This window comes from Gymnogyps californianus, chromosome 8 (genome assembly GCF_018139145.2).
Source record: "Gymnogyps californianus isolate 813 chromosome 8, ASM1813914v2, whole genome shotgun sequence".
NCBI lineage: Eukaryota > Metazoa > Chordata > Aves > Accipitriformes > Cathartidae > Gymnogyps > Gymnogyps californianus.
The window spans coordinates 5,954,494-5,979,189 of record NC_059478.1 but is presented as its reverse complement, the minus strand read 5'-3'; the positions used below and the strand labels follow the sequence as shown (position 1 = coordinate 5,979,189).

The window sequence follows — 24,696 nt, the reverse complement described above, 5'->3', positions numbered from 1 at the left end:
ACAAACATCAAAATCTCTTAAATTGATGTGCTTTTACTGACTCTATCAAGGACAAAGAATATTAAAACCAATCTTCTACAATAAAACCTTGACCACACGGTCTGCCAGCTACCAATGTTTGAATCTCAGTATTCATGCAAGAATTGTAGCCTTTAAAATATTATATTCAAAGATTAATATAGTTCTATTAATGCTCCCAATCAGCTATTTTTCAGGCAACTCAGATCAAAGTGTATGTGATATCAATACCTCTAATTTTTCTGATGGCCATTTTTAGTGCAAATACTGGCCAAACCAACTTGTTCTATTAAAATAATAAATTTTTGTATAGGAAAAAAAAATTAGTTACTTTTCATCCATTCTGCTGCGCATTTTTTTAAGTTTCTGCATAATGCTACTAGTTTCACTGCTGGAGATTGAGATTGGGGAAGGGCTACGCGTTTCTGCATCAGTTGGAAGTGGGCTAGAACCATTGCTCTGCTTGATGTCATCCTCGCTGTGAAGTTCCTGCAATTAGGTGTTTAAAAAAAAAAAGGCAACATTAAAAGTAAGAAAAGTTATTCTACAATCTTTTTAAAAATTATGTTAATTTAGCTTAATTCTCCCCAGATTACATCAAATACTACTTCAGATAAGTCTGTGCACCTGCAGATTTAACTTCATTTTCCAACTTCATTTTTATTTAACACAAAGTTTTTAGTACATCCTTTTTCTCCATAATTTAAGTTCTCCCCTAACTGTATCTAGAAGAAAAAACCTACCATAATTCAGTTACCCAAACAGGAAACCAATCCTTTCTATACTACTATTATTAAACTTGGGTCTCCTCAAAGTTTTGTAAGGAAGCAGACAGTTATCAAAATGCCATCTTGCATCTCATAAAGCAGATGCCAGAAACTTAGTGTAATGACACTAATACACACACAAAGCAGCAAGTTTTGGGTTTAGCACTTAAATTTAGTTCTTTGGAGTCTGACAAATAATCAAACAAAATTAGAGCCTGAGAGATCTAAGCATCAAAAAACTGATATTCCCAAAGTCATGAGTTAAGCTTGAGAATTAACAAACACCATCTACAGCCCAGTTAAAGCATTTTATAACTTCCCCAAATGCAAGTCCTTAAACAATGCTTTAAAGAAATTAAACATAAAATTGCTGAAAGAGGATAAGACCCTTTGAGGCAGACAAAACTTCCAAGTGATAGGTCCAACCTAACAGCTTTCCATTCCTATAAACACTGAAGTCAAATACCAGCTGCACGGCCAAAGAGGGAAGACTCCAGCTTCTGTACTGAACACTTACCAGCTTGTTTTCTCCTGCAGACTTTAATTTTTCCTGCAGTTTCATTGTAGTCTGACGGATTCGTTCTATTTCCGCCTGCTGTTTAAGGATCAGCTGTCTCTCCTTCCGAGCAGCCTTGTTAGCCTCTTGAAGACGCTTAATTTCTGCCTTTTAGGTATAAAAGATTAAGCATAAGAACTGTGACAGACAGCTCAAGAACACACTCTAGAGCTGCCACACTGTCCTTGCTATGGGTTTACAATTACTGCAATTACGTGATGAAGTAACTAGCCTGAACTTCAGCAGCAAAGAACAGAAGATCAATTAATACTTCTAAGTCTCAACCAGCGAGATTACTGATACAGAAGGACCCTTTAAAACAATGTGTTAAATACTACCGAAATGCAAATAAAACTTATTGGTAAGAAATACTGCTAGCTTCCTATCCAAAAGCCTGGTATGGAGTTTTCTCAATTCTTAAATGTTTCAGACACTGTAAAAGCTAATGGCTACACAGGGGTTTCAACATGATTTTCCTAGAGGGCATCAGTTACCTTTTCCTGCTGTAATCTCAGCAGCAGACCACGCTGCCTCTTTCGAATAGGAGGCATCTTATCATCCTCTCCCTTGTCTCGTAAATGCCTGCAAATAGATTGGAAGAAAGGATTAAATAAGAAAAAAGTGCACAACAACGAGCCTTTTACTCTTTAAAGTTTAAAAAAAAGTTTACTTCTCCTAACCTGCAGAAGAGTATATGCTTGTACTTAATCATTGGCATGCTCTGCAGTGGAATATTTTGTGCTGTTCAGTCAGACACACACAGTTAAAAGTCCAGTGTAGGTAATAAGAGATCTCACATGAATGGGCAGAAGCTCTGCAGAGGTAGCATGCTCACCATAGAGAAAAGGAAGGACGCTTGGGTCACTACCTCACAATCCTTTGTCAAACCCACAATGACAAGAAATTGGAAGAAAATGTCTGGTGAGCAATGGTACTCTCATGCAAAGAGTGACCATGGAACAGTATTATTGATGAAATCTGGCCACCACTGTTTAGTAGTATCACTAGATACTTCAAGTGGCATTCCAGGACAAAGTATATGTTAGTTTGGAAACAAATCATTAAGTACAACACGTATCTAGATGCACAAAATTTGGCCTGAGTCAACTAAAATGACCTCAGATAGACATCAAGCAAATAAAGGTCTAACTGTTTGACAGTTTTATACCTTCTTGAATTAAGACTTGTAGAGTAATGGTTGGGAACTACCTTCTCTGACTGACAACAAACATCTCATGTTCTACTGTTTCAGTGAAATTCTCTTTTATCAAACCGCATTCAATGTAAACATCAAAGCACACTTAGAAACTGGGTTCTGTTCTTTCCAAGTGACAATAACATTTGTATTACCGATGTCAGAAGATCAGTTCAACGACTGATACTTAATAAGGGAGGGGTGGAAGCAACATCTTACAAAAAAAATTCAAGTAGAAGGACAAGAAAATGGTCAGTCAGCAACAGTGTATATTCAGAGCTGCCTTACTTCTTCTGGTGTTCCAGCCAAGCTAATTCAGCTTTGGTCTTCTCTTTCAGAGCCTTCTCCCGGAGCCGAAGCAGTGAGGACTGATGAGCTGCTCGCATCTCCTCCTCTTTCATGTACTGTCTTACCATCTCCATGGTAAATTTAGAGAAACTATCTTGCCCCCCTGAGAATGGCATGCTTAGCTCCTAGAAGGCAAGACAAATTTGGCATGGTTTGATAATACAGAAGTTCCAAGGCTTTTTTCAATTACAAAGTAAGTGTGTGTGTGTGTATACACAGATACACACACACACACAAAAACAGATGTAAGAAGGGAAGCTGTTTTTTCTCTGAGTTTTGTGCAGATCAGCTTTTTCTGCCCTGGGCTGTGTGACAGTTTTGGGATGTCCCCTCTTGGGCCAGAGAGATGAATCATCCTCTTGGACTTCCTAGCTGTGTGTAGGCACAGTAGGAAGACTTAATCCACCAGGCTTTTATAACCTACGTCAAAAAGTCACTCCTCTTCTCCAAAGCCACAAGAGAACAGGTAGAGGCCTGGATGGACTGCTCCATAAGTCAAGTCATCACACTTATACAACAGTGATGTACAGCATGATTCATACAACTCTATGTTTTGAGATGCTCAAAGAGCCACAGGGAGGAAAAGAACCCTAAAATTTGCCAACACAACTAAGAACAGCTCACTTGAACCTCATCAGCTTAACCTTTCAGTTCAGTTAATTTACCTTAACTATGGTTGCTTGACCTACCTTGATAGATGACAGAGCTGTTTTCTCTGGGGAGACTTCCTCATCAGAATCATCACGATTACCCCGTTTCTTCTCCAAGTTATTTCTGCGATGACTCTCAGAGGGCAGCAAAGACCGAAAAGACTTTTCCTCAATCTCATCCTCTGTCATGGACTCATCAAATTTCAGGGAATACTCTGTTGCAACAGAAGCGGAATCTGAAGGAGAAATCAGGGAAGTGGTTTTACACTCAGGTATGTACCATGAATGCAGTTTTACTCTGTCTCATCTCAGTAAAGTTAGGGGGGCAGGAAAGACACGGAGATAACTATTCTAATGCAGAAAAATGAGTGTTTAGAAAAGAGTGACCTTGAGTTAGAGGACATCATGAAATACCGTTACGTAGCTTCAAAAGACCTAACAGACTTCTCTGTACACAGGTATAAACACATTTCTGGGGCTGCTAAAACACTCGGCATTCAGCCTGTATATTCAGCAAGTGAACATCTGCCTACAGCTAGCACAGCACAAAGCAGAACGGCCCACAGACTCCATCACTCTGATGTGCAGAATTTCAAAGGTTCCCATCTCACTGTGCCATCCTCTGTTACCTTTTCAGAGGCTACCAATTCATGTGGGGCTCAGCTTTTTTCACACACATTCCCTCATTTATTTCAGAAACTAATTCTGAAACGGCACCTCCCTCCCTCTCCCCTTACCACCTTCAGATTCATCGCATACAAAGAATACAGCTAACCTTTTTCATCTGGCAGTGATAAAATACTATCACTCGGCAAGGAATCATCCACACCAGTATGAGCCTGCTCTTCAATACTGCTAGTTATCTTTTCACGACGGGAAAGCTTTTTCTCATTCTCCTTAGAAGATGGAACTGAAGGACTCTCTTGGCGGCTGCTGGTACTACTGTGTTATCAAGAGATAATTTTTTTTTAAAATTACTTTGCACATTTCAAAATATTTATATTACATTACTACTGTACATACCATGATTAACATCCCAGCAATAATCAACATGCAGAGGGTTTGGTTTTGTTTTTAAAATGCAGCTTGGCTACTTTAAAATTCCAAGCCTCATCAAGCTGCTGATTGACAGTGGAACTTGTTATTTTTATTCTACCTTAGAATGCAAGTGGTTTGTAGGTATGCTACCATCTACCTGGCAATGAGTATTGATGATAAACCATTGCGAACATCTCTCCTTACAGTTTTTAAAAGGATGAGCAAGATAGCAATATTGTTTTAAATTAGAAGAACTACAGAGGACAAAATCATTCCAGTTGGTCAAGATCAGAGAAGGGCTGTGAGAAACTTCATGGGACCTAACTAGGTCAAGTAAGTGAACAGGAAACAAAAAGTTAAAATTCAGTATTAAACACAGGCAAGATACTGAAAAGTAACACCAGAAATGAATCAAATTTAAACCTCAGGCAAGCAGCACTCCAGGCACTTCATGTACAATCTCAAACCAGTGCAAAGCAGCAGTGAAAACAAAAACCCTAACAAAATGGCCAGATACACAGAGAACAGAATAGAAAGTAATGCACAGTACAGAGTAGGCAGTTCTACAGGTCCCTGCACTGTGTTTTCAGAACATATGCTCCAGTCTATGTTCTAGTCCATTTCAAAAAGACACAGAGCAAAATGAGAAGGGCACAAAATGCAAATATTTAGGACACGGAAAAAGACTCAGATAAACAGAGACTTAAAGTGACTTTTAGGTTACAAAGGTGATGCAATAGAAGTATGCAAGTAGACCACAGCACAGAAATCAGAATAATCTCAGCTCAACAATTTCTGAAGGTATTTCATCCAACCAAGGTCAAGGCCACGTCCAAGTTCTGAACACCCACAAGGACAGAGGATCCCACAATCTCCCGTACCGCCATTCCAGTGTTTGACCACTCTCACAGGGAGCATTTTTTTCCCCCCCAATGATTTTTCCCTTTCCAGAATCTGTCACCATTGCCTTTTGTCATCTCACTGTGCGCCTCCAAGAAGAGTCAAACCTCATGCTCCCTAACAACCCACCTTTAGGATACTGCAACCAGATCCCTGTCCCCTTAGCCTTCTCTTTTCTAGGTTAAGTTAGCTCAGTTCCTTCAGCCTCTCTTTTACATCATGTACTCCAGCCTCCTAACCATCTTGGTGGTTCACCACTAGAATTGCATCAGTATGTTAATGTCTTCTCTTTACCGAGGAGCGCAAAACTGGACGCTGTATTCCAGATACAGTCTCACAAGAGCTAAACATAGGGGAATAACCATCTCCCTTCACCTGCTTGCTAGACTCTTGCTAATGCAGCTGAATGAGAAAGCAGATGTGGAAATCAATTATTCTAAAGTTAGGAAAGAGAAAAGCGTCCAATTAGAACAAATACAGCAAATTCAAAACTAAAGATATTAACACACAACATACTATTACACTGTGGAACACAGTGTAGTAGGATTTTTAATTAAAGACAAAGCAAATTTTGGTAGGCATATAAACCTTCAAGCTCTGGAATAAGACAGGTTTACCTGTTGAAGGTTTAATACTGACTTTCCTTCTTTTTAAAAAAAACTGAAGGAAATATCTTGATATTCCTTTGTACTTTAGTTTTTATTTATAGCAAAAAAACCTTGTGTAATCTAAACTCTTCTTACCTCTGATCATGAACCTTTGATCTTGAGGACTCTGAATAACTATCAAACATCGGTGAGTATGTCTGTTTTGAGTCACCTGTCTCCTCTTTACCTTGTGACATGGCAGTAGAATCACATTTCCTGAGAAACAGAAGCGTTTTGGGTAATCTTTGTTGTCTTAAAACAAAGAGTAATACCATTTTCACAAGCTTTCATCAGTTTACTAGAAGTAGTAACAGTTAAAATTTCTGAAAAGACCACTTAAAGCTTACACTAGTTAAATCATCCCAGAAAACATTTAGAGCATCTTTTTCTACTCTTCTGTATAGAGCTTCACATAACCAGTTAATGTCACCTTTGGGGTACACTATTCAGGGCATAAAGATGGAATCTAAATTCTTCTTAAATGCTCACTCATTATGACATCTTACAATTTTCTTCAAGAATAGGTGAAGCAAAACCCAACTCTCTTACTTCCCCCTTCCCAAGATGTGAAACATTAGGGAAAACCTGTTTGTATCAGTTCGGGCTCTCAGTTGCTTCATGAACTCTGAATGATGCTGCCGCTGGTGGTCAAACAAGGTGGTGACTGGAGCAGCTGGAGCGCTGACAGTATCCGAGATCTGGGTTCGTGCTAACTCTGTCATCTGAGCACAATAAAAAACAAAGGAATACAATGAGCTTATTAGCATCAAAATGGTTTTGAAAGAGAAAACAGTCACTCTCACAGGCAGTTTACTGATTTATTGAACAGACGTGTAAGACATGGTTTTGAGATGGTTTCTAATTACATACCAATTTTGGTTGTAAAAAGTGCATACTGCTCTGTAAAGACATATTCTTTAATTTATGCAGAGTGGAATTATTGGTATGAAACTACAGACATGCAACACACTACTTACCATATCATTCTGATCAACTTAGGCAAACTCTGATCACTAGAATGATCCCCACATACTAAAACATTCCAGACCTACCGTTACAATTCATTAAAAGAATAAAGCAAGGAAAAAGAAAAGCCAGAAACAATGTTTTCTTTTTCATTTGAAAGTGCATCTTGCCCAAAGAGCAAGAAATATTATTTCCACACTAGAGGAAGCAACAGGTTTAGAGTTCCAATATTATGCAAACTACCAGGTCTAAAATCGGCGGCATTAAATCAATAGATAGCCATGAATTTCTGCTTTTTAATGTATGGCAGTCACTGTGTACCTGACTAGAAATAAGAACAACTTCAGAAATCCCAGCAGATAACACTGGTTTTTAGAACCTTTAGAATTTACTGTTTTTCTTCTTGTTCAAAGGTCTGCCTCTTGCAGAGCAGGGAACTCAGGTTGGTTTTGAAGGTAGCAATAAGCTGTATTACAATAACTTCCAATACACATACTGAGCTTCATTAATTCTTCAATTAATGTATGCATTAATTGTAATGCATATAATTTTATAAAAACAAGTGAATATCAGGAGTCACTAGTGAACATGGATGGAAAAGCTACTCTGCTAGCCCACCATCACTGACCAGGTCACCCCCATCAACCTTTCCACAAGCACCTCTTACTCTCAGACTTCAAACTTAGAGCACGACAAAAGATTAAAACCCTACATCAAATAACAGCTGTCTTTGTTTCTTAATTAGTTTTGACTCACATTGGCTATATAAACTACAAATGTTTCTTTGTCTTTATCCAAGAGTTCACTACCTGCTATCAACAACCACTGCATGTATCTCGGATGCCTGAACTTTTCTGCTTCTTTAACCTAACTGATTCTTACCTATTCAAAAATTAAACTTCACATATTTGGCAAAGCCCAGAATAAGTACATCAGAATTATTCTACAGTCCCACTACCTATCATAAAAACAGCCTTGCTGAGCACCAACATGTGCATAAGCCATGAAGAAACAGTTATGTTCATACCCACCAGCCTTCTACACTCCATCCCATAACCCTAATCCACAGTCATTGCGATTGCTAAACTATGAAAAAGCAAAAGCATTTTTTGGTTACTGTGTTTCTGACCTACGTGTGAAGCAGCTGCTACATGTTGGGAACAACAAGTATAAAAACTGATAAACTGATATATAAAACTGAAAACTAATAAATATTCTGTATGCCACAAAAGAAGAATGAAAAGAGACTCAAAAAAAGAAAACTTCAAACTCTGTACCAAGTTAAGAGCTCTGCTGAAGATCCTCCCTTTCCCTTTTTTTTTTTATTTGTTGGTCTCCTACCTTCAGAAGCAAGCAAAATTGCAATTTACCTGCTTTTCTAATTTAATTTGCATATGAAACAGATACAGGATCAATCCCTGATGGAGTGCAACTCTTACAAATTAAAGATGTTGTGTTCACTATCATCAATCTATCCTGGAAGAACAAACTTAACTGTCCTTTAACTGTAAGATCATAAGAATAGTGAACAGGGATTTAAGGCTGCTGACTGACTTCTAAGTAACGATGCCAGAAAAGCTCCTTTAAAGTCTTATCATTTGTCACGTTATGAAGGTGAAGAAGTTGCACTGAGAACAACACTGAAGAAAGAACAACCTAGAGGTAAAAAAGTATTCAAAATAACACTGAAATTAGAACAGCTTTTTCCTTTCACTCAGGACCTCACCTCACGGATCTGGTGAGCTGCAGTTTCTGCCTGCTTGGCTGCAGCCTTGCACGGGGTCTCTTGCACAGCCTCCTGCCGTGACTGGACCAGATGCTGTAGCGACTCTGCATGGACCTACGCAGAAAACACAGCCTGTTCAGCTCTTCAAAATTTTCTGGCTATAATAACTACAGTTTTATTTCTCAAAATCTGGAGGAAAAAAGTTTGAAACTGGCAATTGGCCCCTAAGAGCTTTTTTCAGCTATATTAAACCCCTTCACCACTTCCATATGTTCACAGCTTCAAATTAAGAATACTCATAGGCACAGATTTACTTACAGCATTTTGCCTCTTATACACTCCACATTTTTTGAAGGGCAGCATTACCTGAGCTGCCTTCTGCCTTGCCTCATCCAGTTGTCTCTGACTTTCTAAAGCTTCTTGTTCAGCCTTGATTTTCAAAAGGGCTAAGTCCCGTTCATGGCGCTGCTGCTGTGCCTACAGATTAGGAAAACAAGTTTTAATCATGCAAGTTAAATGTAAAGATCTTTTTTGCCTTAGCCACTGGCTGCAACTACCTCTGAAAGATGTACATCTACTCTACTGGTGGTGCCTCTTCTGCTAAAGTAAAATTTTCAGCCTACTGACTGACCCTCTCCCTTTTTAAGTAGACAGTAGACAATGTACATTCCTCATACTCTTCCACCACAGTGTAGAAAGAAAGAGGATTTAGGAGATCAATTAATTCAACAAACTAGAACAAGCAATCTTGTCAACATAAGGAAATTTCAACCAAAAACATCCTTTTCATGGAATACGACAAGTGATCCAGCCTGAACAACTACACCGCATGGCATCAGGACCCAACATCAAACCCAGTAAATAATCAAGTTTTTATTTTACTAAAGTACACAACCAAAGCAGTGATTCCAGCTAATGGTATATTAATGACACATATTCTAGAGTCACCAGTTCCTTGGTGTCAGTTTAAAATAAGAAAGATAACAGACATTAATCCTAAAAAATGGACATTATCAGAGATGCTCCATCACGCCCATTACAATTTCTCTGCATTGCTAACAAAAGCATAACTCGCCCTAATGTAATTAATTTTCTTGCAAAATAAAAAAAAGGAAGGTTGAGACAAGGAAGTGTTTTTCCATTACCTTTAGAATCTGAGCCAAGGAAACACTCTCCTGCTGGGCAAGTGATATGCCTCGTACTCGTTCTACATCTGAAAGTTGTCTCACAGACTCCTCAATAGCACTAAGGTAGTTCAATTCTGCTGATAAACGATGCTGAAGACCAGCGGGGGAGAAGCGCATACATCCTGCAGGATAAGACTTAACTAGTCAACCTCCACAGACTTTAGTGTCCCACATCAAAAAATAAAGAAAAAAAAAAAAAACCACCCTGCTCTGGGATTAGTACGGTTTTAACAAAACAACTCACCGCTCGCTGAGGCTGCTCCTGCTACAGACCTACTAGTTCCCAGATTCAAGTCGGGGAAGGCTACGTTAGGCTTCAGCCCTGATGCTGTACTTCCAGAAAAGCCAGCAGGTGACTTGACTCTTTCTGCTGTATTGCCTATAGAATCAAACTGCAACATTTTCTGGGAACCGGGAGATGGGGAAGAAGTCGGCGTTTTCTGGGATCTTCCCTTGTCTGAGAAACTGACAATGAAATGAAAAAAGAAAGGAGTCAATATTCTCCTAAGTCCGGCCATCTGATAAAGACAATAAAGCAATAATCTACTTCTTCCATTTATATACACCAAACAGATCCACGCAAAAGGCACAGTCTTTTATGGTTTGCACAGGCTCAGTCTGCCTTTAGGAAATGGCCTCATGAGATGGGTTTTGTATCTATATCCCAGTTTAGGGTTACATTTCTAGAGCACCCTATTTTTCCCCCAAGTATTAAACCTAGTTAGCACACACCAAAAAAAAAAAAAGAAAAAAAAAATTAACATAGTATCTACATGTTCTACATGGCCAGACAAGCAGTTTCAATGCCTCCTGGTAGGAAGCTGGCATTGCAGGATGCACTCACCTGCATGTGCATTTACACATCTGTTTCGAGAGTCTGAGTGAAGAACTTTGTTTTACTCACAGGAAATTAGGGCAATATTTTGATATCAGAATACGATGAACAGTATTTTTAAAAAGTAAACAGGTTACTATCAGCATATGAATGCAACTGAATGTGATAAGCCACTGCCCTGAGTCTCAATCTCTTTCATCAAAATGCAAGGAAATGCTTGAAGGCCAAAACTTGACTGAAACAGTAAAATACTGCAGAAACATTTCTTCTTAAGAGACAGTTGAAGACATCACTTTCCAAATATACAAAAAATGATGCAGACACTTCTCAAATTTATTATTCCAATTTTATTAAGCCAAAGAGGATTAACAGTGGCTGCTTAAATCCCTTAGGAAGACGTTCTGCTTTACTTGGCACATCTTCGGAGGTCACAGGACCTTTCAAACCCAATACTGGATATCAGTGAAAGTCACCAATATAAATCAATACCTCAGAACCGCTCTATACCCACACAGAATGAGTGAGAGACCATTCGTATTATTTGTTGCTTTTTAGAAAAAAGTGCAGTGAAAACTAAGCTGAGTATTTCATAACCATCTTCATTGCACAATTAGCAGAAAAACTGCATTCATAGTTAGACATACAGAGGATGCAACAGAAAATTAGTATTTTTTCCTCTTTTTCTACACTCTCTTCTGAGGATCAGTTCATCTCTCAAAATGCATCAACTCACAGAGCTGGACAGGCTTATGAGTATTAGCTGAACACAAGTCTAGCCAAAAATGTTTGTGGAGCCTACTGACAAGAGCATGATGACTGCACAGGTTGACGAGCTATTTCCCACCCCTGCACCCCCCCCCCCCCCCCTTCTTACAGACCATTTGTAGAAGTGGAAAACAAAAATTGCGTTTCAATGCTTAAGGTACTGAACCTGACAGGATACCTATATTGGCCAGTTATCCTTACAAGAACAGAAGGGTCATTTGGGGAGGAATCACTGTTTTGTATTTTCTCTTACTACAGCCATCTACTTTGGGCTTTCATATTTAAAATACAGGTGAAAAACCGTTTTCTGCATGCCCATCTTACTAACATTTGATCATTTCTGTTACTTTCCTTTTGCATATCCAAAGACACAGCCATTTCTGATAACATGCCATAACACTACCAAGCTTAGTTATATTTGCATACAGTCTTACAAGGTTCATGTTACCTCATTAGGGAGTGTCCAGACAAGTTTTCTAATGTGCTGTCCGTATCTGGGTTCTGCTCATGATCTTTACTAGAAAATCTGCTACTCGATAAGGACTTCTTTGTCTGTTGAGATCCCCACTCTAATTCAGATAGCATTTTATCTTCTTCCACAGGAAAGTGGTGAGAACTTCCATTGAAAGAGTCCAACCCTAAGAAGCAACAACATTGCGAAAAGTTTACATTAGGTATTCTAAGTATGAATATCTTAGCCATCAGGAGCCCCAAAACAAATAATTGATATTTTTCCCCCCCCCACTTAAAGATGCCTTTGAGTTAGAAATCTATAAATCCAACAAGAAAGAAATGCAAATTTGGAAACTTCCTACAGGAGATCAAGTTCTCTTCTGCATATTGTGTCCACTGTCAACAAAACTGTCACTCAGCTTTCATTTCAGCACACTATCAGTTTAAATAAAGAAAACAAGCATTTGACTCTTCAATACTGATAATTAGAATAAAGCCTAGCTTTCTTTGGGTAAGCTAGAGAATTTTGAAAAAATAGAGATAATTTGGAATGCCCAATCTTATTTTTCTCATCCTTTTATTGACTTTAAAACTAGCTTTTCCTTATGTCATCCACTGCTTATATAGTAAGTGTACCAAATATCAAGTTTCTTCATGTTTTTGTAATGTACAAGTTACTGCAGGAAGAACCGTATTTATTAATTTGTGCACTAGGAAAACTGTCTGTGATCCAAAGATGAAGCATATACAGGCAAACTTGTCACCTTCATAAATGTGGCCACAACTCAGATTTCTCAGCAGCCTATTGGAATTTCCTCAGTACAGAATCTGAGGATAGTTCCCACACGATATTAAAATTAAGTAATTTGTTAGAAGGCTGGTTTAGGAAAGGAAACATTTTCAATACTGTTAACCTCTTGCCTACTTAATTTCAGATGACTGCATTTTACGGTCTGAGAATAATCAGAGTCAAAAAGAATTTAGGAAGGAATCACTGGAGGAATAAATAAATCCTCCTATTAGCATTAGATTACACTTTCTAGATATGTAGAAAGACTGCAGTTTTCATAACAAGAAAACCCTAAAACCTCCTTCAAAAAAAAAAATACCCTACAGTCAAGTACTGCACTTACGTTCCTTTTTCCCTCTCTTTTTAGAGGAAGCAGATGAGCGAGAAGATGCTGCAGACCGTGGACCAGACGAATGCTGAGAAGCAAGCTCTACAGATCGAGGTTCATGGGGAGACTTCCTAGTAGGAACTTCTTCCTGAATGCTTGAATTACTGCTGCCAGCAACACTAAAAAGGAGCACATTGACAGTGATTAACTAAGGACTTCTAACTCCCGCATTACACTGTGCACAAGAAATCCACCACACTTTAAATTAGAGACAGATGGCTAAAACTGCACTAATTATAATTAGCCCATCTTGAAAAGCATTGATTTTGAGATTAAAAACTATGACAGCTAAAACAGTAGGAAGTTTGACATGATATTGAACATATTGAAACATACTTCTGATAATATGAAACAGTAAAAGATGGGTAACAACCATCCTTTCCAATGCTAACTCTTAAGAGCTATTTGACTACAGACTTGAACAACATAAGAACGACTCCAAATATGACTGCATTTTAGATAATCTCTGGGCATACAGATATCATCAATAAATTGACAGAAATATGAGTGATTTTCAATAAAGGATTACAAAAGATTTGCAAATAAGGGGGTAATGCATCATATACTAAATAATACCAACAGAAGACCTATCAAGAATTTTAATCAGAAAGAAGACATTTTTTGCAGCCAACATTTGCAGTGTGCAAAGTGCCTTTTACCTTCCTCTCTTCTGAGGTGAAGTACCACCAATATAAACACAATACTTGTGGCCTTCCCCAAGGTGTCTAAAAGATGTAAATACACCTCATTACAAAAAAGGGGTCTTCGGAAATTCAGGAAGCCACATGAATTCAGTAGTAACATGGAGAGCCTAGGATTTACAGTCTTCAAATTTTAGTCTGAACAAAAGGTTTTAAAAGTTCTTACAGACAATTTATGTATCCATTACTAAGCATTACTGAACCCTCACTGGAAGCAATTATAGGCTTTTTATAAAATTTTGAAGTACTGAAGGTATTTTAACTCTTTCAAATATCTTTTCTTTTTTCTAAATCACAAAGACTAACCAATTGAGCATTATAGCAGCCACACAAGTTGGAGAACTAATTTGCACCTGACTACAAAGGGAACCTTGCCTAAAGCTACCTGTCAGACTAAAGAAGAACAAAAACTAGACAGAGAACAGGAATCCTCGACTCTAATCTTTATGTCTTAACCATGCTGGTTGCTATATTAACTGCAAAGTCCTAAGGAAATACCTCATCACTTTGACTACTATTACAATACAGCATAACAGAAAAGATATCCAGCATATTACGAAACAAATTTTGCATTAACTATTTTCTGTTGAATTCCGCATTTTGATTTTTACAAGAAGTCTAACACACATTTACCTGAGGTCACGTGCAATCTTTTTGTCTGTTAAAGTGCCACTTCCCTGCGACGAGGCAAAATCATCTTCGTAAGAAACCACGCTCTCTGGAGGGCTCATGGCAGGGAGTAAAGGGCGCAGAAGGGCAGACCCTCCACTCGACCTTTCATCAAACACTAAAGTGTGGACAAAGAAGGGAAAAGACAAAAATGATACCAAATGCAAATGAGCACCAAACAGGCAATAAAGCTTCAGGAATTTAAATGTTCCCAACCACGAGTTACAAAGACTTCCTTTCAAACACAAAAACGTCAGGAAAACAACAGTATAGCCGTCCCATGGCAGTTTTAACACAACATAACAAGCACAGTCTTCCTCTTTTTGTAAATTATTGAATACTCTACTTCATTAACACACTCCAGCTAAAACATTCTTGAAGAGCACAGTGCTTGAGAGTAGAGCCATCTGCAGAAAATTTAAACGCAATCATCTTTAAGGGAAATAAAATGAAGGAAAAAAGAATCAAGAAAAACTACAAGATAAAAATCAACTTCTCAGAAAACATTCCTCTTCAAAATGAGGAACTCAAGGCAAGAGAAACAGTACTCATAAATGAAGAATAAATTTGTACAAAAAATGAAAACCAAAAGAAGCATCCTGCATGAGACACTTGTAAAGCATGCCATAAGACACTAACACTTGAAATGGGATCGTTTAAGCAAGAGACTTTCCGTACTGATATACTAAAACCTTACCTTCTCAAAATCAAATATTGTTACCAGAGTTTTAATTGTTGCGCTACTTTGAGATACTATCGAGTAACTCATATGAGCAAAGATGCAAAAGGAAAGTCCACATCATTCATCCACTGAAGCTACATGCTTCTAATAATACAGTAAAGCTATATTATTCTTGCACAGCAAGAACTCAGGATATATGCAAGCACTCATGTTTATGCCATGAAGTGCTGCATAAAGAATGAATTTCATCTTTCTGCCTTAACTGAAACAGGAATGATGTATTATTACAGAAGATCTGGAGTGCATATATAGTAGGAGGACGCACATTCCAATCCAGAGGGTCTCCATGGTGGAGAGAACCATTTCCAAATGCACTCTGGGCAATTTAGACTTAGTATGCAATTTTGGATTCAATAAATGTAAACTTCACATTCACAATTCCATAACAATGGGTGTCCTTAATACACGTAACCCAGCATATGAATTAGTTACTGATCTAGAAATACAGAGCAATCTAATACAAAAATAATCTTCTTCCAGCCCAAAAGTGTGTGGGGGGGGTTTCCATCTTTCTTTCCTTAGACAAGGCGGCAAAAGAAGGTAGGGGAAATAATTTATCATCCAAAAGTAAAGTGAGAAAGCCTTACACAGATTCATGTTTCAGAAATCTAAAAGCACATTCCTTATCCATGAAGTATAAAGCGTATGGAGTAGTAAAACTGGGAAAATAGTAATTCACAAGAGCTTCGAGAAATTTTTCCATTGTTACCTTTTCCATGAAGCTGATAACTTTTCGCAAAGATGTTGATGACACTGTGGGGACTTCCCTTCGCCAGTTCCTCCCATGGCCCCTTGCTGTGTGCGCCACTCGTCTGAGTGAAAAGTGGCAAATACTTCTCAGCTTCTTTCTGAAACTCCTTTATGGGCTCAAAAGCATTCCTCTCCCGAATGCAGAAATCCTTCTCTTTTAATGTCTCCAGCATCTTCAGTGGCAACTGTTTGTGCTGGCCTCCTTCCTCTTCAGAGAGGCTTCCGTCACTCAGGAGAGGCCCTTCGCTGATGGAGTCGATGCTGGACTCGTGAGGAATTACAGCTTTATTCGGAGCGTAAGCCTGGTTTTCACGTCCCGGGGAGTCAGTCTGTCTCTTAGATAAATGTCCTAGTATCCCCTCATGCCTGTTAGCAGCAGGGGACCTCATTCCAAGGCTGACTGCAGCAGTATGAGGCCTGATCGTCTCGGGGAGCTTTTTAAATTCACTAAGGTTGCCTACCCCAGGAAGACTGTCATCAAAGGCTGTATGAGACACACAGGTACCCAACATTTTTTGAATTCTGGCTGAAAAAGCATCTTCATTTTCCTCTCTCACAGGAGGACTCACAGCCTTTGCCCACCGCCCATCATCCTGGTTTTCTTGCATAAATTCATGGTCTGAGTTCCACATGGTACCATAATTGATACCAGCCCCAGCCAACTTTTTGGCTTCGCTTTCAATCCTGCTAGAAAGGGAAGCAGCTGTAGCTTTCAAAGCCTCAATCCGATCTAATTTGCTCTTATATTGATTAGCAGTAGGTTTTACTAAGAGATTTTGCTGTGCAGCAGGTGAACTCAGGTATGACTGAGGCATCAAGGTCAGCGATCCCACGGGTGCAGCATGGCTCCTCCTGCCTGCCAACATCGCGTCACACTCCTTTGACAAAAGGTCCATCTGCTCTAGACTCCAGTGTTGGGAGCAAGGGCCTCCATTTGAGCCCGTGAGAGCTTGCGGATGAGAGAGCTGGACTCTTGGGCTCAACCTGTCTGGCTGTACCCATGGAGGCTCCATCAAATCGCTCCTGAAATGAAAAGTCAACACTTAAGCTGATGACTTATACAAGTACTGTTGTTTTAGATGAAAGTATCATTGCCACAAATTTATTCTTCAGGAAGAAATACTTTTTGGTGGAATCAGAGGGGCAGGGATTGGGACAGTAAACAGTTACAGAATGTTATTTAAAGAAAAACAAACAAAAAAACCCTCAACAACCAAGCAACACAGCACCTTCCACATTTCAAATGCTGTTTATGGTGTACCATGTGTTTTAGAGTTGTAACAAGCTGAGTGTTTTCATCATCAGCAGTAAGTCTTTTCCAAAAGTCTCCTGACTTCAAAAGGAAAGAAACGTCTTTTTTTTTTTTTCCTTGGAATTTCTTAGCCCCAGCCTTCCCCCTCCAGTTGAACCCAGCCCATGTTTCACTGGGGCTGTCACTTAGGGTAGGCATGAAGAACACTTAGAGAAAAGGAGGACTGGAAATACAAGGATGTTTAAAGTTCTGTAAGCATCTTTTTTATTTCCAGATAGCTCCCATTTGCATGACAGGAGTTCTGTAGAGACCTTCCTTCACTAATATCAATTGCACATATTCTGAATACTAGGAAATCTGGAAAGTCCCTCACAAAATAACTGCTTCTCTGCTTACTATGAGGTTCTCCAAATAACTTATGCAGCCCTTTAAGTCTCATCTCTCCCCTGCTACTAGTACTGACATTTTTTCCTTACGATGTTAGACCAACAATATTTACTACCATATGGTTTAGCAGCCTATTCTATACACAGTACTACATAGCATTCCTCGTGCTTCCTCGAAATTTTCCAGAAAGGAAAGAGGTCTCATTGAATTTACAAAGTCAGCGTGGATTTGACCAAGTTAAGGTACAGATAATGAAGCAAGTATATATTTAAGAAGCAGACATCCACTAGGTAATTAAAAATGAAGACACACTTGCACAACAGGATATTAAGGATATGCGAGAAACTTTATGATTTTTAGTTCCTTATATTTAAGTGTTTGGTTAGGCACCTTGACTTACAGCAAGAAAAACTGATAATACACTGAACAATTAAAAATGGGGAAAGCAGCATGAAAGGAAACAGGGAAAGGCTAGTTCCAAGCAGAAGCAAAGGTTTTTGGTACTTTAGAGACAGTAACTAAAGGCCTGAATCCAAGATAATAGATTAAATAGAAACATTGAACAAATGAAATACAAAAAATCAACAGACGTATTCATATGACCAGCCTCTCTTGCCCGACAGCAATGGCAGAGGAAATATAGTCTCCCAATATGAAATGCACATCCCCTTGATGTCAGCAAAAGATTAACAGCAACCACCATTCACTTTATTTATTTACAGACTCACTAAATACCCATAGCCAAAATTTTCATATGCTTTCCTGCATCAGCTTCCTCTTTACTGCGAGGAAATGTTATAATTGCCATAAAGACAATTACTCTCCCTAGAACACGAACTTAAGAGCCTAGTCTATTTTCACCTCTCAGAGGTGAAAACTAGCGTATTTTCCTCTCTCTCAAAAGGCCCACAATGGCTCACCTCAGTAGCGGCTGCTGCGGTTCTGAAAGCGACATGTCACTACTCGAAGATGCACTAGGAGGACGCTCTTGAGCCTTGTTTTCTTTGTCGGATTCCCCAGATGGTTGATAACCAGGTCTGGACTAGAAATGAAGACAACCAGAAAAATGCATTTTCAAAAGTCTGCAGGAGTTTAGAAGCTCCCATCTCATTAAAATTGAAAAGGCTTACATTTCTCAGTGTAGTATCACATCTTTCCTACCACACACAGACTTAAAAACACAAGACATTATGTTTTTGTCTCAGGAGAATGTACTGGGGAAAAAGCTTTGCTTACATACCAAACTAGTTCAGCCAAACACATCAACTTGGTATTAGTCTTTTACCATATATTAATCTTCTTTCAAATTCAGTTTGTGATTAGTAAACTTATTTAACTCACTGCTAAGGAAGTTTGTCCACTGACTGAAAGCAACTTCAGACAAAGCTCTTCAATTCATGGTTTGACTGATGTTTACAGTTTTCTTAAGAGCCAACCTTTATAGCTGCTGTTAGCTAATATCCAGAATTTGCTTCTATTTATAATAGAAAGACGATTTCCATTCACCTTTCTAGTAGGCCTTGCTGTGCTGAAAAGCAGCCACTAGCAAGGATGCTCCAGATCAAAACCACTACATTTAAGCAAAAGCTACACAGTTTTCGTTGTATCCTTTTTCTTAACTGATAACCAGACCAGGACAAGTCATGACCTTCCTAAACATATGACCTCCTATTCCTGCAAACAACTGCAACACATTAAGTTAGTGAATCAGCTATACCTGTGTTTCCTGCACCGTAGGCAGCTGAGGTGGCTCTTCTAAAAATGTATGTTCCAGCAATAGTTTAGAATAGGTTTCCTGTAACCGTTTGGCTGCTGAAGGCTCAGGAGGCGGCACATTCTTCACTTTAGTAAAAGCCTCCTTCTGCTTTCTGTAGAGCTCTTGGAGCCTTTTGTTCTTCTGTTCTGTTGCCTCCTTTTGTGCCTTCTTCTCTTCATTCTGCTTCTTCTTCCTCTCCTCTTGCTGCCTGATGATGTACTGACGAACTTCATCCGTATCATAGTGACGTTTCTTAGATATCACCTGAGGCTCCTCACTGGCAGCTGTCTTGTCCGGTTTCCTTTTCGTTGGACTGTGGCTCCTGGCACTTTGAGTAGGCAAAACAGATTTCTGATTCTGCTTTTCCACATCTTTCTCTTGCTTTGTACTCATGGAATCCAACTGCAAGTCATCAAGAATTCCACGTATCTCCACGGGCAGGAAGTCCTTATTTACAGAGGTATGATCTTCTTGGTTATCATCTGGAAGAGCAGCTTCCAGTTTCTTCAGATTATTCTCAGACCGCACTTTACTTCTTGACCTTTCAGAACTTCTTGAAGAGGTTTTACGGGTAACATCCAGTCTAGAATCTGAACCTGTCCTTCCAATACAGCCTGCTAAAGAATAAGACTTGTCAAATATTTCAGGTAAAAATAAAATTTGGGAAATTACATGCAATCACTGAAACAGCTGCAAAAGCGAGGATGAGGGAGGAGTGCAGATCTCACTGTAAACGTGCTTTTGCTTCATCCAGTGTCATAGTCTGAATATAGCTGCCTTTGCTTAGACTGAGCTCACACCCTTTATATTCTTACCAGCCTCACCACCTCACAGGCATAAGAAGCACAGCAGCTACCACCATCCCTTACTCGCCCTGTCTGAGATTCTGGATAAATTCTGAAAAGGGCTGGTGGAGGAATCAATGAAGATTTATGATGCACACAGATGACGTTACGTAGTATCGGGAAGAACCAGAATTCCTGTAAAACAGGGATGCCCAACCATAGCTTACGTATTATATGCAGCACATTTGGAAAATTCATCTGGCCTGTGGACCACTGCTAGCCATTCCTTTCCCCACTAGCTTCAAGCGGCAAAGACAGACTGCAGGTAATCCGTTTTTTTGGTTGCAACCTATTTCCCATCTTTTGCAGAGCTCCTGAGCACCTTCGCAGCATGTACTGCCTCTCAAGTCACATGTGCAGGGCAGGCTTCCCATGACACCACGAAAAGTTCATAATCCACCCAGGAAGAGAGGTTATGCATCCATCCAACCATGGATATGAGCAAAATTCTCCCCCCTTGAATCCCACGTTAAAAATAGGAGTTCTTTTAGTAAGAAACTGATTACATTCTATCTCAAAAGTCTGCTTTATTCTGCAGACATCCAGTGTTATATAATAAATTAAGTAAAATGAAAAAAGTCCAGTGATAAAAGTACAACTTACCAGACTTGGCAGCTCGCTCTCGTCCTGTTCTGTCACTAGATACAGCTCTTCTGTCCTGTTCTATTCTGGGAGCTGGACCCAGTATCTTTTTTACTAGCTTTTGTCCCTCCCGCCAGGAGGATGCACTTATTACATAGTTTCCACCTGCACAATAAGTAATAAATAAAAGTCAAGCACTAGATGGATTTGCCAACGTATCAAAAAGAAGTATTTATTGCAACTGTTAATCTCTTCTATACCATTTAGTTCTGCATAAGTGGTACGGCTGCAGTTACGCAAACAGTCATAACAGTGATGTACTGTGAAGACACACAACAGCTGAATCGCAACTATCAGTGCTTCGTGCCTACATATAACACAATGTAAAAACCCAAAACATACTGTAGCACATTAAAGCCCTACAAAAACTGATGTGAAAAAGAAAAAAGGGTTATACAGGTCTAAAATGTGTAAGCAAAGGTCACTGGGGGAGAGGGAAAATATTTGTAGACATCTAAGAAGAAGCTGTTCAACTCCACTTAAATAAGAAAAAAGATAAAAGAACCTAAAATGTTGTAATAATAAGAACAAAAATAAAGGCAGGAGATAAAAACCGATTCATCTTCATATTAAAAGAATATTAGCTGATATTCTAGGAAAAAACCACCCCAAAACTTTAGAGATTTTTTACAGATAATTAATTGTTGAGACAGGTGTCTTGTGAGAGGTTAAAAAATACTGAGCAGCAGTTGTTCTACGCCAATACCAACTCATTGTCCTCTAGCTGGGATTTCTGTACCATGACTGAAAATAGTTAAGATATAACCCTGTTAGTTGATACTTAGAGAACAGATTACCTTGCAGGTGACAGAAACCCAATCAAAATGGTATTAGTATTGTTTTATCATCCTACATATAATTAAATTATAAAAACCTGGGTACAGTGGCATCTTTACCTAATATTGGTTAGATTAAATGCTAGGTTTATTCAACTCATCTTTCATCCCACTAACTTCCAATATAATTATTAATTTTTTTGAAGTAATGACCTTAAAGAGCTTTGGAGAAAAGCATCATATAAAAAAGAAAGTTATTAATAACCTAATTCAGACCATTTAGCAGTATTTTATTGCTAGAAAAGTACCTAACTTGAATACACAATTTGCAGTTGATTTCCAACCATTCAATTTCAGGTTCTACCTCTGACAGCACTGTCTAAACAAACCCAGACACTGCAGCATGAAAACAACACAGCCAAACAAAAAGGGACTGTACTCTGGGCCCAACAGGACTTTGAAGACACGGTACCAAAGCAACTTCAAGTGAAATCCAGGACAGCAGACCAACAGTGTTTTGGCAACCCCAGTCCTCAGTTCCCACCCCTCCTTTCTTTTCTTTTTGTTATTTTAAACCAGAAGGAGGAAACCTGTTCAGTCAGAAGCCTGTAGCCCACTATTCATTCATTTACTAACCGTAATCCTTGCTTGCATTGTAAATTATCCAAGTATTTTATAAATCTGTCACTTGAAACATGTCACTACAAGCCTCTTTGAAACAGACGTATCAGGCAAAGGGGTTCTCTTGCCAAACTCACTGTTCTCAATTACTTCTGTGTGCATTTAAAAAGGCAGTGTAAAGTCTCATCTTCCATTTCAAGTCAGCTGTCTGAACTAAAACATACTAACAGAGCAGAACATGAGCTGTGGCTATTTATAGCCTTGGCTACGTTAAGCAGTTTCTTATTGCTAAGACTGGAGGAGGATGGACCATCACGGATATGCCACTTAGATCTGGTTCTTATCTTCTAGGGATTTCAGGCCATCATTCTCCTCACAATTAATCCATTACAGAGAATAGCCACTGCCATTAAAACTTGCAGCAATCTCTGTGCTCCTCCCTCACTTGGAACTGTCACAAATATGTAAGTTAGTTTAGTACAGTTCCTTAAGTATGAATTGATCAGCACAGGAAGGAGCAAACCCATACATATCACTCACTTTTTCACATGCAACTTCATGATTTACAGCACGCAGAAGTGCACATTCACCCTCGAAAAAACCCTTTGTAATAATTTTTTAAAGCAGCTTTTTTTCTTCAACAAAGTGTTTACCGATTATGGGTCACTGTACATAAGGAGAAATACAAAACCTTAAAAGGTGCAAGAGACACCTAACCTCGCATGTATTTAAAGAAAAAAAAAAATTGCTCTGTAGTGTGATTGCAGTCATAACTACTTACTTTGTACAAAAATTAAAACCAAATACGAAGCAGATGTGGAAGTCTTCCTAATTCTTTTGCTACACACAACATCAAAGATTAACATTACTGGAAAACTAAGAAGCACTGACAGAATTCCACATGTAGTTAATTTCATTTTTCTACTATAAGGCACTGCTCTACAGTAACCTGCCCACATCATCTTCTCCAAATACTTTGATTTTATTTAAAAGACAGTGGAAATGTCAGACAACAGTGAAAATAAAAAATTCTTAATTGGTAAAAAAAAAAACCAAACATTCCTTTATAAATATCAAGATTTGTAAGACTTGTCAGGGAATGTGTTTTTACATTCTTTCACTAACTGAAAAAGCCAGAAATGGGTCAAACCAGAACTGAGGGTGCAGGACAGCAACAACTTGACACAGGACGTAGAAGAACAACAGCCAGAGAAGAGCCAGAAGGTCATCCTGTTCTCTGCTTCCCCGTTGAGAAATCATACAAGAGAATAGCTTTCACTGCAGCCCCTCCTCACAGAGAAGGACAACGTGGCAAGTCCCGCTGGCACTGATTTTAGTATCATCTCCATTCCTCCTCTCAGCATTATTCACTGAGCTGTAGGTCAGGCACTAACCAAGCTTCAACACAAGCAAAACAGAAGCAGGATCCAGAACAGAGCTATTGCTACTCCTTGTCTGTGCTGGCCTGACAGATACCTGAGGATACCTGCCCGCCCCCGCCCCCCCCCCCCCCCCAAGAAACACACACTCTTCGCAGTTTCCATAAGGTGCACACGGCAAGTGGAAAGGCAGAAAATTAAAATAAACCAAAAAAAGCACACACAGCCAACCAACCAACAACAAAAACATACACATCCCCAATGCAGCATACAGTCTACAAACACACTACAACAGCACTGTTGCACATCTGAGAAGGCTTTGAAAGCAATATGCTTTAATTTTTCTTTATTTCTTGAGACGAAACTCATCTCTGAAGGACACGCGACAGTCTTCCCTCTACAGTAGAGCTAGTCACCTTGTTTGGACTCTGGACTTGACAACCGTGTCAGTTTTTGCACTTTCCGCACTGGTCTGGTTGCTTTTTTCTCTTTGTTTCTCTCACTAGGTTTTCCTTTCACTGTTGAATCCTCTAAAAGAAACCAAAAGCTGTTAAGTGATATCCCACAGGAAAAAACATAGAATAACAAGCTTGCTTTAACGTTTACCTTGAAAAACCGGAACACAGAGAAACACAATAAAATTCACTGACTCTCCCAGATTATATATTGAGATCAATTACTCCCAGTCCAGCATTTTGAAGTCCTCATAGCATGAAAATTTTGAATCAAGCGCTGTTTACCTATGCACTGGCATGCAGCGAAGCCACAGCAACGCCATAATAGATCTTTACAAAGTTCATTTTCAATTTTAAAAGAAATGTTGACAGTTTGACAGGAACAATTGTTGGTTCTCTTCTACTATAGATATTACATTTTACAGTATTAATGTTCCACGAGAACATGTAGTTCCTTCACTCCTGAAATACAAGGGCTGCTGCTTCCACATT

The 24,696-nt window shown here is 39.0% G+C and overlaps 1 protein-coding gene across 1 annotated transcript in view; it reads right to left on the bottom strand.

Moving 5' to 3' along the window:
• Positions 1–24,696, bottom strand: part of CEP350 (centrosomal protein 350) — a 64,636-nt gene that overhangs the window by 18,290 nt on the left and 21,650 nt on the right. Inside the window, exons 8-27 of the mRNA XM_050901449.1 lie at positions 24,166–24,279; positions 20,935–21,078; positions 19,448–20,103; positions 18,651–18,772; positions 16,051–17,114; positions 14,564–14,717; positions 13,185–13,348; positions 12,047–12,236; positions 10,243–10,463; positions 9,957–10,120; positions 9,130–9,288; positions 8,812–8,925; positions 6,705–6,841; positions 6,216–6,335; positions 4,310–4,476; positions 3,574–3,770; positions 2,825–3,009; positions 1,836–1,923; positions 1,303–1,449; positions 350–507 (exon numbers count right to left, since the gene is read on the bottom strand). Coding sequence (XP_050757406.1) covers positions 350–507; positions 1,303–1,449; positions 1,836–1,923; positions 2,825–3,009; positions 3,574–3,770; positions 4,310–4,476; positions 6,216–6,335; positions 6,705–6,841; positions 8,812–8,925; positions 9,130–9,288; positions 9,957–10,120; positions 10,243–10,463; positions 12,047–12,236; positions 13,185–13,348; positions 14,564–14,717; positions 16,051–17,114; positions 18,651–18,772; positions 19,448–20,103; positions 20,935–21,078; positions 24,166–24,279 — 4,465 coding nt within the window. The remainder of the gene's footprint in view (positions 1–349; positions 508–1,302; positions 1,450–1,835; positions 1,924–2,824; positions 3,010–3,573; positions 3,771–4,309; positions 4,477–6,215; positions 6,336–6,704; positions 6,842–8,811; positions 8,926–9,129; positions 9,289–9,956; positions 10,121–10,242; positions 10,464–12,046; positions 12,237–13,184; positions 13,349–14,563; positions 14,718–16,050; positions 17,115–18,650; positions 18,773–19,447; positions 20,104–20,934; positions 21,079–24,165; positions 24,280–24,696) is intronic.